General features: G+C 40.0%; 1 protein-coding gene and 1 pseudogene across 8 annotated transcripts in view; one reads left to right on the forward strand and one right to left on the reverse strand.

Annotated features, from left to right (window-relative positions):
- The window catches only part of ABCG2 (ATP binding cassette subfamily G member 2), a 128,413-nt gene that overhangs the window by 99,949 nt on the left and 14,493 nt on the right, over positions 1 to 13,971 (forward strand). For all 8 annotated transcript variants that reach the window (XM_038582175.1, XM_038582178.1, XM_038582176.1 and 5 more), the window contains 4 exons: positions 502 to 654; positions 3,369 to 3,526; positions 11,862 to 12,013; positions 13,471 to 13,575. In XM_038582175.1, coding sequence (XP_038438103.1) covers positions 502 to 654; positions 3,369 to 3,526; positions 11,862 to 12,013; positions 13,471 to 13,575 — 568 coding nt within the window. The remainder of the gene's footprint in view (positions 1 to 501; positions 655 to 3,368; positions 3,527 to 11,861; positions 12,014 to 13,470; positions 13,576 to 13,971) is intronic.
- LOC119877802 lies at positions 9,410 to 11,322 on the reverse strand (annotated as a pseudogene).

Here is a 13,971-nt window from a genome sequence, read left to right on the forward strand (position 1 = left end):
CTGATTATATGACATATCCATAGAAGAAATTTCTTTGCACCAGCTTTTCATAATCACCCGTAAGATTTGGAGTGGTGTGAAATGAAGTGGCAGGGACAATCTGGAATATAACTGCTATCAGGGCAATGATATCTATTCTAGTTATCATTTCCACAAGATACTACTATTTTCCTTTTATGCCCTCCTTCACCTCTTTCCTTCTAGCTTGGAAAGAGGTTTTGGTAAATCCTATATAATGCAGTCTGGACATGTCTGTTAGTAGTAATCATAATTACTTGTGTTGATTTGGGTGTACAGATAAGGAAGGAAAATTATGCCATCAGGCTTTTCCAGTTGTCTGTATATGCAGTTGTTGTCATGTGTCCAATTACAAGTTCATCATTAGCTAGAACTTTATGTTGAATATATTATTCTTGTGGATTAAGTTACAAGTTACCCCTTAAGGGTGATGGTATTAGAAAAGACCTAATATGTCTTGTTGAAATGCCATTTTGCTTTAAGGATGATGTTGTGATGGGAACTCTGACAGTGAGAGAAAATTTACAATTCTCAGCAGCTCTTCGGCTTCCAACAACTATGACGAGTCATGAAAAAAATGAGCGAATTAACAAGGTCATTCAGCAATTAGGTCTGGATAAAGTGGCAGATTCCAAGGTAATGTGGAAAAACCAGACAGGATCATAGCCAGCAAATAAGATCTCACCTGTGTGGATAGTGTAACTCTTCTTCAGAAATTTTCTATAATATGTGTGGTCAAAAGGCCACCTGGGTGGCTCTGTGGTTGAGCGTCTGCCTTTGGCTCAGGTTATGGTCCCAGGGTCCTGGGAGCAAGTCCCTCATGGTGCTCCCCGCAGGGAGCCAGCTTCTCCCTTTCCCTATGTCTCTGTTCTCTCTCTCTCTGTGTGTCTCTCATGAATAAATAAATAAAATCATATATATATATATATATATATATATATATATATAGTCAAAAGTGGTTGCTTTCTGTAATGATGAGAAACATGACTAGTTACATAATATGAACATCAAAATTAACCAGATAAAAAAAAATCTAAAACTGTTTGAATCCTGGAACTGAAGTGTGGCAGTGTGATCTAGTACATAGAAGTGTCTTTGCAAAGAACATGAGGCCCCTTCCATGTGCTTATACCTCTTGATCTCTCCTACACTGTTTGTCATGTCTCATCCACTATCTTTACACTAACTTCCTTCCTGTTTTCTTTCCCCTTTTAGCTGCTTCTTCCTCCAGGAGACTTTGTTCCATTGCTTTTGAGGTATATTTCTGGAATTCTTAAATGACAAAATTCCAAGGGTTCTGGTCTGGCTCTGTGCTTCACTTTGCTATAATTTGGCTTTCAAAATTATATTTAGTCAAAGTAGGGTTTATTTCTAATTTATGTAGGATCCAAGGTTGCTTTCCTATAGACTTTCTTTTGGCGCTTTTGCCTCTTACTCCTCCCTCCCTCTCTTCCTATCTTCCTTTCTTCTGCTTACAGTAGTTACTTACAGATTGTGTGTTATGTGCTGGGCTCTAAGGTTTTACAGGTAACAGTTGTAGGCAAGAGAGACAAAAATAACTCCTTTTGTGGTTGTGCAGAGTCAGGAGGAAGAAATGAGATGAACAAGGGAATTTTACAATTGATGACTAAGGATGAAAGATTTCCTGGGAAGACATTTGCAGCTTTGGGTGAAGATGAGCTTTTTAAGATTATAGTGGCTATAGTTTACCATTCTTTTATTTTTAGATTTTATTTTTAAGTAATCTCTTCACCCAGGGTGGGGCTTGGACTTAAAACCCTGAGATCAATAGTTGCATGTCTAGCAGCTGAGTCTGTGGTGGTGATGGTTTAATTGCCCTGGATTTATATCCCTTATTTAGAGTAATGAAGAATGGGGGTATTTTGCTGGTTGTTGCTTCATGTCCTACTGTCTGACATTTTAGAAAAATGTAAAATGTATTTTTTTTGTATTTCATTTGGAAGCATAACTCTGAGATGCCACCATTTACCACTTATTTTTGATTTATGAGTTTGTAAGTTTGAGTTTCCTTTGCCTTGGCCCTGTTTCTTTGATTTTGTATGTTTTTGGTAAGGTGCCTTCCAATCTTTGCCTTTAGGTAAAAGTTCTTTATTAATAGGCAGTCATTACCTTAATTTCCTTGAATGTAATACCAGGGAAAATGAGCTGAAGGTAGTTGTTGACCTCTTAGAATTTATTTACCTAATTGATTGAAAATACATTTAAAATTTTTAACTTTTTATGAAATTTTAAATATAACAAATGTAGAGAGAATAGTCTAATTACTATTGTAATCATATGGTTGGAGTATAATTAATATAATAGTATGATTACTAGTAACATTCACCTAGATCTCCCAGTTGTTAACATCTTGTCCCATACTTGCTTCAGCTTTTTTTCTGAAGTAGTTTAAAGACAGTTGTAAATACCATATTTTACTCCTGAATACTGATTATGTGTCTTAAGAAAAAAAGACATTTGCCTACCCAAGTACCAAAATATTAACCAACAAAATTAACAGTATCTTAATATCAGCAATGTTAAGCCATATTCATTCCTGTTTCTCCAGTTGTCTCCAAAATGTCTGCTATAGCTCAGTTGTTATGGGATCCAATAAAGGGCACGAATAGCACTCGGGATTATTATCTCTTTGGAGATTCTTAATATAGAAATTATTTCCTACCTCCTGCCTCTCCCAAAACCTCGCTCCCCCCGCACCTCCTTGCCCACCACACACCATGACATCGACTAGTTGAAAAGACTGAGCCAGTTGCCCTGTAGAACATTCTGCCTTCTGGATTTGTCTGAACAAGTCAGGAATTCTGTAATGAGTTGGGATATAGGCAGGGTCAATTTGGGAACTTTATGGTGATTTAAGAGGTGCTCATGTGATACAAAGTGAACTTTCCTCTCTGCCAAGCCACACAGAGGACTTTTGGAGGGATGGGGAGGGAGGGTGTAAGAGGACTAATGAATTATAGATGCTTTCACCTCTTCCTCTCCCACCTTTATCTTCCTTTTGCTTTGTGATTTCTCTATGCCAGGACCATATGTTTTAGTGTTCTAATTGAACTCTCTTAAAACTAAATGTTTGACTTGATGGGGAACATGAAGTATACTGTTAAGCATGGCATTTGTATCAGGCTTAGCTACTTACCTGACTTGAGCCTCAATTTCCCCATCTTATTAAAGAGAAATCTACCTCTTCTCCCATATTTTCATTTATTTGCTATTCAGAATAAGTGGGGTTAATGAGATAAAGTGCCTCTTACAGGGTTGGCACATCGTAGGACCTCAACAAATGGTAGTGGCTGTGGTTGTAATTGTTAATAATGATATTTGTGTTTTAGGTTGGAACTCAGTTTATACGCGGCGTGTCTGGAGGAGAAAGAAAAAGAACTAGTATTGGAATGGAACTTATTACTGATCCAGCCATCTTATTTCTGGATGAGCCCACAACTGGCTTAGACTCCAGCACAGCAAATGCTGTCCTTTTGCTCCTGAAGAGGTAAATGCTATGTATCTGATCACCTGCTATATGCCAGGTGTTATTCCCAGTGCAGAGAGTTCAAGAGTGAGCACAACAGACAAAAATTTCTCCCTTGTTTGTTGGAGGGAAACAGTCAACAAATATAAGTGTTTCAAGAAAAATGAAGCAGGGTAAGAGTGTAGCGAAAGATGGCTATGGTGGGGTTGGGGTGCTGTATTACATACCGGGATGGTCAGGGAAGGCCTCATTGATGTGACTTGTGAGCTGAGAGCAAGTGAGTGAGACCTGAATATCTGGGAGAAGAGTGTCCTAGTTGGAGGGAAGAGCCAGTGAGTCCTGAGCAGAGCATGCCTGATACGTTTAGAACATCAAAAAGGCCAGAAGGACTGGACCCCAGTGAACTAAGGGGAATGGAGATTGCTTATTGATTAGTTTGCTGGGAAGCTAAGTTCTTGGGACGCTATAAGTCTAAGAGTGTCAGCAGAATTATTATTTCTTTTTCTTTAAAGCTTTTGTTTATTTATTCATGAGAGACACAGAGAGAAAGCCAGAGACATAGGCAGAGGGAAAAGCAGGCTCCTTGCAGGGAGCCTGATGTGGGACTTGATTCCAAGACCCTAGGATCATGACCTGAGCCAAAGGCAGATGCTCAACCACTGAGCTACCCAGGTGCCCCAGGATTATTATTTCTGACGTCTCTCTCCTTAGCTTATAGGTAGCTGTCTTCAGTCTGTGTCTTCACTTCATTTTCCGTCTGTGCATCTGTGTCCTCATCTCCTCCTCTTATAAGGATCCTGGTCCTTATTAGATTAAGTCCCACTCATAGGCCTTATTTAACCATAATTACTTCTTTAAAGACACTATCTCCAAATACAGGTATATTCTGAGGTACTAGGGGTTAGGACTTCAATGTGAATTTGGAAGGGGAGGGACATAATTCAGTCCATAACAATTAGAATAGAACATGAGATGGAATTGAGTGGGTGAGAGATTATTCAGGCTTTGTAGGCCACTGTAAGAACTATGGCTTTTATTGTCTCTAGGTGACATGGGAATTTTTAGAGAGTTTTAGAACAGAGGAGTGGCAGCTATGTAGAGAAAAGACTATGTAATTGGGCAAGGTGAGTACAAGGAAACCAGTCAGTAGGCTGTTTGTATTAGCTCAGTTGAGATATGATGCTTGAAGGGCACCTGGGTGGCTCAGTGGTTGAGCATCTGCCTTCGGCTCAGATCGTGATCACGGGATCCTGGGATCAAGTCCCACATCGGGCTCCCAACAGGGAGCCTGCCTCTCCCTCTGCCTGTGTCTCTGCCTCTTTCTCTGTGTCTCATGAATAAATAAATAAAATCTTAAAAAAAAAAAAAAAAGATGATGCTTGCTTTGCATAGGATGGTAGTGGTGAGGTGGTGAGAAGTCACGGATTCTGGATCTGTTTTGAAGATAAAACCTACAGGATTAGTTCATGAATTGCATGTGGGGTGTGGTTATTGAGAAAACAACTTTCTAAAATTTAGGGCCTGAGAGATGGAAGAATGGAGAAAAGAGTTGCATTTACTTTTATTCTTCCAGTGGGAGGAATATGTTTATAAGAGAAATTTCAGAAGATAAATTTTGGACATCTAAAAAAAATTAGAAAAAAATGTCAAACCTATCAAAGAGAAATAAGATCAGTACAAAGAAATCTCCTGTCCTTTTATCTAGATTCTTACCATTTATCTGCATTTGCAGATAATTTATCTCCATCCCTCCACCCCATATAATCTTTTTCTGACATCATGTACCTTCACCCGCTAAGTACTCTGGAGTAACTCCTAGAAACAAGGACACTCCTTCTACATTACCACACCTCCCAGCTGGGAAGTCTACATTGCTGCCATCACCACCATCCAAAACATGGGCTCCAGTTAGACTTCACTACCAGTTGTCCCAGAAATGTCTCTTTCTCCTTTCTGACTCAGGATTTTCTTGAGAAATGCTTATTTTAAATCTTTTTGAATCCTGAACAGTTTCTCAGTCTTTCCTGGCTCTGATGCCCTTGTCTGTCTTCAAGAGTACATTTTGTAGAGTGGCCCTCAACCTGGTGCATCCCGTGTTTCCTCATGACCAGACACAGGCCATGAATTCTTGGCAGGGGTACCGCAGAAGTGATGCTGTGTTTTGCGTAAATCAGGGACTATGTGATTTTGACTTTTACCACCTTGCGTGATGTTCATGATCATCACCTGGTCATGTTGGTATCTGCTGGGTTTACCTGCTGTGAAGTAACTGTTTTTCCTTTTGTAATTGAGTAGTATTTTGTCAGGGGATATAATCAGATATTATATCCATATCCCGTTCCTCATTAAATCTCCACCTACCAGTGTTGTTGTTGTTTCTTTTAAAGATTTTATTTAAAAAAAAAAAAAAGATTTTATGTATTTGTGAGAGTCACACAGAGAGAGGCAGAGACAGAGGCAGAGACATAGGCAGAAGGAGAAGCAGGCTTTCCATGGGAAGCCTGACATGGGACTTGATCCCAGTACCCCGGGATCATGACCCGTCCAAAGGCAGATGCTCAACCACTGAGCCACCCAGGTGCCCCTCCACCTACTAGTTTTAGAATATACTAGCAACTTCTACCTCTATCAATTACCAGTATGATGGTTGTCAAGTGATGTTCTATTTCCACCATTCTTTGTATTACACCTGCCAAGACCATTGACACCTCTTCTGGCTATTGATGAAGGGACAGAGGAGCCCAAAATGCTATATATTAGTTAGCATTCTACTGTAAAGAACTTTTCCTCCTTCTCTTTCATTTATGTTTTCTCATTTCTTATTTTAGTCAATGGAATATAGTCTGTTATTCTTGCTTAGTTTTATGATTAAATTAATGTTGATTTGGCCATTGGAAGCCCCTTCAGTCTGGCTTTTGTGTCCTTTTGACATGTCCCCTAATCATTCTTCAAGCATTTCTTTACTCTATGGTCAACAAGATGTTCTAGGCTCATCTTTTACTTTTCCTGTGTCAGATGTTTCTCTAAGGAGCCCTGGTACCTTCTGACATAGTCAGAATTTAGAAACCAAGACCTGATTACTTAGTGTGCTTGCTGCTACTGCAGTTCCATTGCTTCCAGACCAACTTAGTGGACATATCTCGGAAATACCTGTGTACATGTGGTGCATTATGTATGTGAATATATAACAGAAGTATGTTTTTATATTTTTTTATTAAAGATTTTATTTTTAAGTAATTTCTACACCCAGTGTGGGGTTCAAACTCACAATCCTGAGATCAAGAATCACATACTCCAATGACTGAGCAAGCCAGGTGCCCTTATTTCTATATTTTATTTGGAAAATATATGGAATCTTAATTTATTATGTGTATATATAGCTTGAATGGAATGATACATGCAAACATTCACCTGTAACTATTATTCTGTTAGCATGTGTATATTAAAAAACCCATGAGTGCATAGTATTTCCAATCTGGTCTAATCCAGTCTTTTTTTTTTTTTTTTTTAAAGTTTGTATTTATTGATTCATGAGAGACACAGAGAAAGAGGCAGAGACACAGACAGAGGGAGAAGCAGGCTCCATGCAGGGAGCCCGCTGTGGGACTCGATCCCAGGACCCGGGGGTCATGACCTGAGTTGAAGGCAGATGCTCAACCTCTGAGCCACCCAGGCATCCCTAATCCAGTCTTGAATGTCCTTTTTAGTCTTTGCCCTGTGTTTGTAAATGATTTTTTAGACAGGCAAAAACTTAGCTGTCATTATTTCAATATATTTACTACCTAGATTGTTAATATAATTAATTTCCTGGTCATCCTGGCCATTCCTTCTGCCCCCACCTCCTCTGGGACTGCTCCTTACCACCCCAATTTCTTAAAAGCTGCCACATACACATCTTCATATAAATGATATCCATCCTCTCCTTATCATTACTTTACTTGCTCAGATGCTTATGCTCTCATAAGCAAGTCTCTATGCTGGGATAAGGAGAAAAGGGAAGATTTTAGACATCCTAAGTTTGAGATGGCAGTTACACATATAAGTGTATATGCCAAGTAATGGGTCTAGGGTTCAGGTTCAGTTAGACAATGCATGATATTTTTGTTATCTCTAAGTGTGTTTACAGTGTTCGTTAGAGAACAGCAAATTGATGTGGAATACTGGGTTATGTTAGTGTTTCGTTCTGTTTGTACTAGTTAACACACGAGCATCTTTCCTTGTGCTGGAGGGCTCTCACCTAGAATTTCGCACACTCCGCTGTGCACACTAATCACTGGGGTCTTGTTAAAATCAGATTTTATTTCTACAGCTCTGGGATAGAGTCCAAGAATCTACATGTCTCGTAGGAGATAGTGATACTGATGCCATTGGTCCTCAGGCCACTAGGCTGTCACACTAAAGCACTTTCTTGCTTCCTCGAGTCCTTCACCGGCTTTCTTGCCTTCTGACTAAAGCTACAGCTTCTGGGTGAAAGGATTCATCATGGACTTGTATTTTGTTGTGGTGTCTTTTCCTAGCTTCTTGCCCTCCCTCAGCCCTGATCATCCCCACACATACACCAGGGCTCTGCACTGACACAGAACTTTGTTTGCAACTTTGTTTGCCACGTTCCTTCAGCTTGACTACATTTTCTCTTCTGGGCTTATTATGTTTGGCTCCTTTGATTCACTACTTATATATCTTCAGACTGGCTTATAGTCCTCTATTTTGCTTCTCAGTGTCTCTTATTCCACACTGTACTGCAATGGTTAACCTAGTGGCCTGATCCTCTTTGAGGCAGAGCAAGCTTGTACACACTGCTAGCAGGTAGTAGGTGCTTAGAAAATACTTAAATTGGGACACCTGGGTGGCTCAGCGGTTAAAACGTCTGCCTTCGGTTCAGGGCATGATCCTAGAGTCCCAGGATCAAGTCCCACATCGGGCTCCCTGCATGGAACCTGCTTCTCCCTCTGCCTGTGTCTCTGCCTCTCTCTCTGTGTCTCTCATGAATAAATAAACAAAATCTTTAAAAAAAAAAAAAAGAAAATACTTAAATTGACATGATACCTCTCACAAAATATTTTCAATAATGACAGGTTTTCAACAGTGATTTTGGCCTTTGTTCTTCTAGTAGTAACTCCTGTGTAAAGGTAGTTTATCAGTGTTTTGGCCATGGAATCAGACCAGCCAGGGACCAGCCTTGCTCCTTATTAACTGTGACGCTTAGGACCAGTTGCTCAATCCTCTAACTCTGTTTGTTTGTTTGTTTTTAAAGATTTTCTTTATTTGAGAGAGAGTGGGAGGGGGGGAGCAAGCTGGGGTGGGGAGGAACAGAGGGAGAGGGACAAGCAGACTCTGCACTGAGTGTGAACCCTACTCCAGGCTAGATCTCTCCACTCTAAGATCATGACCTGAGCCGAAACCAAGAGACAGATGCTTAAGCGACTGAGCCACCCAGGTGCCCCCTTCTAAGTCTTATCTGTAACATAAAGGTAATAATAGTATTGGTACTGGGCAGCCCCGGTGGCACAGCGGTTTAGTGCCGCCTGGCAGCCCGGAGTGTGATCCTGGAGACCCGGGATCGAGTCCCATGTCGGGCTCCCTGCGTGGAGCCTGCTTCTCCCTTTGCCTGTGTCTCTGCCTCCTTCTCTCTGTGTCTCATGAATAAATAAATAAAATCTTAAAAAAAAAATTAAAAAAATAGCATTGGTACTACCTCTTTTTTTTTGTTTAAGTGTTTTTATTTGAAACAAATAGTTGCACCGAGCAAGAGCTTACTTTCCCCACTCCAAGTTGTTATTATTATTATTATTATTATTATTATTATTATTTTTCCCCAGTCCAAATTAAAACAGAGGGTAATAGGGGCAAATGTCTTTTGGCAGGATAGGTCCAGTATGTGAACATCCTTCTACTCACTGTGGCTGGGGCAACTTTATTCATCAGCAGTCATTCTTACACAAAATATTAATCCCAAAGTACTAATGTCACAGAAGAGGAAGTGGTCTTAATTTCATGTGTGGGGCTGTATGTTCTATAAATGCCAAAAGGTAGGAGAAGCACAAACACAGCCCACTCTTAAAAAAAAACTAAATAGTTCAAAGAATTTTCCATCCCCCCCTTACTCCCATAATAAAAAGTAGTGCTGACACCCAGATTTGTTTTTTATCCTGGCCACTTACAAAGTATTCCCCCATCTGACTTGCATCATTAGGGTTATGGATAAAAGTTCATTCACTTTGAAGAGAGGTGCATCTACTCCTTCCTCCTCTTCTTGCCTTCATGCTCATGTTCCTTGGGGTGGCTGCTATCTGAGGGTCTTTTAGAGCCATGGTGTTTTTTGGCCTCTTTCAAAAACTTGTCCAAACCAAAAGGATATTCCTTTAAACTGAACTGGTCCTTCTCGGCCTCTTTGCTTAACTGTCTGAACCAGAAAATTCCTTATCGGGAACAAATCTATTGGTCTTTATTCTGGCTTCTAGGTCATCACCATACATGTCCTTGTCCAGATTTTTACTGGGCCTGTAAATATTCTGGGCCATATCTTTACCACCTCTCCAGGCTTGATCATAAATGTTGTAAATTTCATCTTCTCCACCTGCAAACCACTGTCCATACCCTTGGACTGATTGAAGAGCCTTTGGTCATCTTGAACTTCATTGGACATCCTTGGATTGGGCACACCAAGAGCAGTGACTTCACTGATAACCTCGATTTTCATTTCTCTGTAGTTTTGACCTCTTATCAGGAGCTGTCCTGGAAAGAGTCCGGTTGTGCTGTCTCTTTGCCTGTCATGCCGGATTTCATCCCTCTCACGTGTCTCCCCATCCTCTTTTTCCACATGGGTTTTAATCCCAGCTCTTCTTCTCTCTCTCTAGCTTTCTGGGCCATTTCTCTAAGTTTCTCTTCATGTTTCTCCTTTTCTTTTTGTGCCATCTTTCTCTCTACTTGAGCACGCATTTCTATAGCCTCATGAGATTTCCAATCAGCAATATAGAAGCCAACTTAGCAAAGTTCTCATTGATGTGAACTGTTTGGTGGCCTTTCCAGACGTTTGTCTAATGGAATTGTATACCCCTTTGCATTTTTCCAGTTTGAAATACAAGGAGGAATCTTCCACTCTTGTTGCTCCTACATAGTCATCTTTCGGCTAGGAGAATGCATGACAGGTGCAGGAGGAGAAGGTGGTCCTTGGGGAATTCTCTTATTAATCTTGAACCTTGGAGGCTCCATTGGATCTTTCTTCATTTCCACCATCCGAATAACTGTTTAGCTCCAGAGTTGAAAGCCACTCCTTGCTGAGATGCTGTGTATTGAATACACTGAGCAGGAGCCAGTTTATCAGCAGCTCGAACTGACATGGCTGCAGCACCTTCTTTAATACAGATTTTTCTATGGCTACTCTTGTCTTTTCTGTTATCTCTTTAATGGCTTCTTCATGAGGTCTTTGCAGATCTGGATCATCTGCATTCATGACTTGGAAACCAGGTCATGAATAAGTGACCTTGTCTTTTGACTGTCCTTGCCGAGCTATTGCATCATATTTAATTTTTCCTTCAGCATCTACCGGAATGGCCAGTGCATTTGACATTTTTTTTTCTTCCGTCCCATATCCATTGGATACTAGGCCACATGAATCTCTGGAAAAGCACCTCCATTTCCCAAATCCTCTAATAATCGAGGTTTCCAGCTTTTCCTGTACCCATATGGGGGAGGTTCTCTTCGGGATGAGACCAGTGAGGTCTGTCTTGATCTCTGGGATCTTGCTTTTTCTTCAGCCTCAAGCTGGTCCTGAGGTAGCTGAGTAGGTGCAGGTAAAAAGCTGGCGAGTGCCATCTTCTTCCCTGGTACTACGTCTTAACAGTATTGTAAGAATTGAGATAAGGTTATCTATTAAATATGTAGCAAAGACATAGTAAGTACTCAGTAATACTAATTGTATCAGGGCAAAAGAATGAAAACAAATTCCTAAAGAGCCAGGAGATTTAAATGATCAGTGAGAATAGGGCATACAACTATCATTTTAATATTTAGTACATGATATGTTTTCAAGCACGACTGTACTTACAGATTATTTGGGTGTTTGTTAGAAATATGGATTTACTAGGCCCAGTAGGTCTGAGAAAACTGTCCATGGATCTGCATTTTTCATTAATACTCTGGTTGATGTAGACTGCCCATGGAACATACTTTAGAAACCCTAGTGTTTTATGAGAGGACTGAATTTAGGTCCCCTAACTATCAAACAATATGAAATGAGAAGTTAGTAAGAAGAAATCAAATTGAACTAAGAACAGATGATCTGAAGGCAGGAATAAAGTTGCCATGATGTTTAAGTTTCAGATGTTTAATGACTTATTTTTCTCTTTTAACTTAGGATGTCTGAACAGGGACGAACAATCATCTTCTCCATTCATCAGCCTCGTTATTCTATCTTCAAGTTGTTTGATAGCCTCACCTTGTTGGCTGCAGGAAAACTGATGTTCCATGGGCCTGCCCAGGAGGCCTTGGGGTTCTTTGCGTCAGTGGGTATGCTAGACTTTTTCATGCAGTAAGATCCTTTATTAACAATCCTGAAAGAGAGTAAAGGAGGTCTATAGGAGTGCTGTTTGATCTTTGAATATACACACTATGGCTTCTGCCACTCCAAAACATTTTGGGTTAGTTTGATGCTAGAATTTTTTCTTCATTGTTTACAGCGCTAGCATGTTGTTTAGGTCTCTTTCCTGTCCTATTTGAGTATGCCTGCATATGTATGTATGAATATTTCTCCTGGGCCTGTATGTGATCTGCTTCCTGGTTCTGGTGACATTTCCCTAACAGTTTAGTAAATATGTTGGACTCATAGTTATCTGTCAGTTGAGCATTTTTGAAAAGGCCTAATAATATCTGTAAACAGTTTGTCTTCTTGTCTAGATTATGGATCAGGCTTTCTAATTTTATCTCCTTGTAGATGTTGGTCTGCTTTGGTGGGGGTTCATGAAGATGCTACTTAAAATTTTCTAGTAACGTTAAATTACAGATTTAGGCCTTAAGGGGGTAGGAGTTCTTACTAGTCAATAGAATGACTAGTTGTAAGTCTTACTTTGAGGGCTTCTGACTGAGCTGCCTGGTTCTCTTTACAATGGAAATACATAATTTTTTTTAATGACTCATGCAATCTGCTTCATTTTAGAGATATTTGGATATGATTATAGATGGTGATATAGATGGATTATGACTCCAAATATAGTTTTAAATATTTGCTAGCCATCTTCTGAAAAAATTTTTTTTTTAATTTCTCTTATTTAAAGTGAATAAGCACACACAGTTCTAGGGAGTTCAGGGGAAATGAACCTATAGTCAGACTACAGACCAGGTTGAGTTCAGAGGATCATGCCTCAAGAAGTTGAGATAAGCATTCAGCTATGCTGTCCCAGGCACATTCTACTGGGGATGCTGCTCTGGTGATTTGTTCTCTATGTTGGAATTATGACAGCACAACAGATGATCATTTGGCAGTCACTAGGTGAACTTGGATAACAGAACACATCCCTGGTTTTCCCAAATGCAATCTTGCTGTGCGCTTTCTTTGCTTGTTGTCTTGTTTTGAGGAGCTCTAGTCCTAGTCTTAGCTACAGCTTTTTTTCTTTTAACTTAGCTTTTTTCCCCCCTTGGACCTATATTTAGATTTTTGAAGCAGTTCTGATAAGCATCAGAGCATACTGATAGCTGTTTCAGGTCCTATGAATTATGATGGGTAAGGACCAACTATGAAGACTTCCTGGGAGTCCAAGGTTGGTTTTGAATATGTTGTTTTTCTGGAAGACAGAGCATTGTTGAAATATTATGTGATTGAATATATAAAAAGAAAGGGTGAATCAGTGAAAGAAGAGGGAAAAAAAAAAGATGAGGAAGAAGTTGACTCTCTTCCTCGCCTCACCTCTCTCACCTCTGAAAGTGAGCTTTTACTTTCCAAGACATCAAGTTTGTATTTCCTTTTGTAGGTTACCATTGTGAGCCCTATAATAACCCTGCAGACTTCTTCTTGGATGTCATTAATGGAGACTCCTCTGCTGTGGTATTAAACAGAGAGGACCAAGAGGGTGAAGGTATGTGAATGAATCTGTTGAGAGTCACAGATTATTACCTAACTGAATTGGTGGAAGTTTAGCAATGTGGCAGCTCATTAACACATGGATTTATGAATTTATATTAATGCTGTCTTCTGATAGCAGTTGTCCTAGTCCTTTTGGACTGCTGTAACAAAGATGCCTTACACTAGGTAGCTTAAACAGTAAACATTAGCTTCTCCCAGTTCTGGAGCTGGAAGTCCAAGGTGAAGATACCTATAGACTCCGTGTCTGTTGAGGACCCGCTTCCTGGTTCAAAGATGGGTGACCACTTCCATGATGGAAGTGAGGAGGGGCCTCTTTTATAAGGGTACTAATCTCATTCATTAGGGCTACACTCCTATGACTTAATCACCTTTCAAATATCATCACACA

This window comes from Canis lupus, chromosome 32 (genome assembly GCF_011100685.1).
Source record: "Canis lupus familiaris isolate Mischka breed German Shepherd chromosome 32, alternate assembly UU_Cfam_GSD_1.0, whole genome shotgun sequence".
Lineage (NCBI taxonomy): Eukaryota > Metazoa > Chordata > Mammalia > Carnivora > Canidae > Canis > Canis lupus.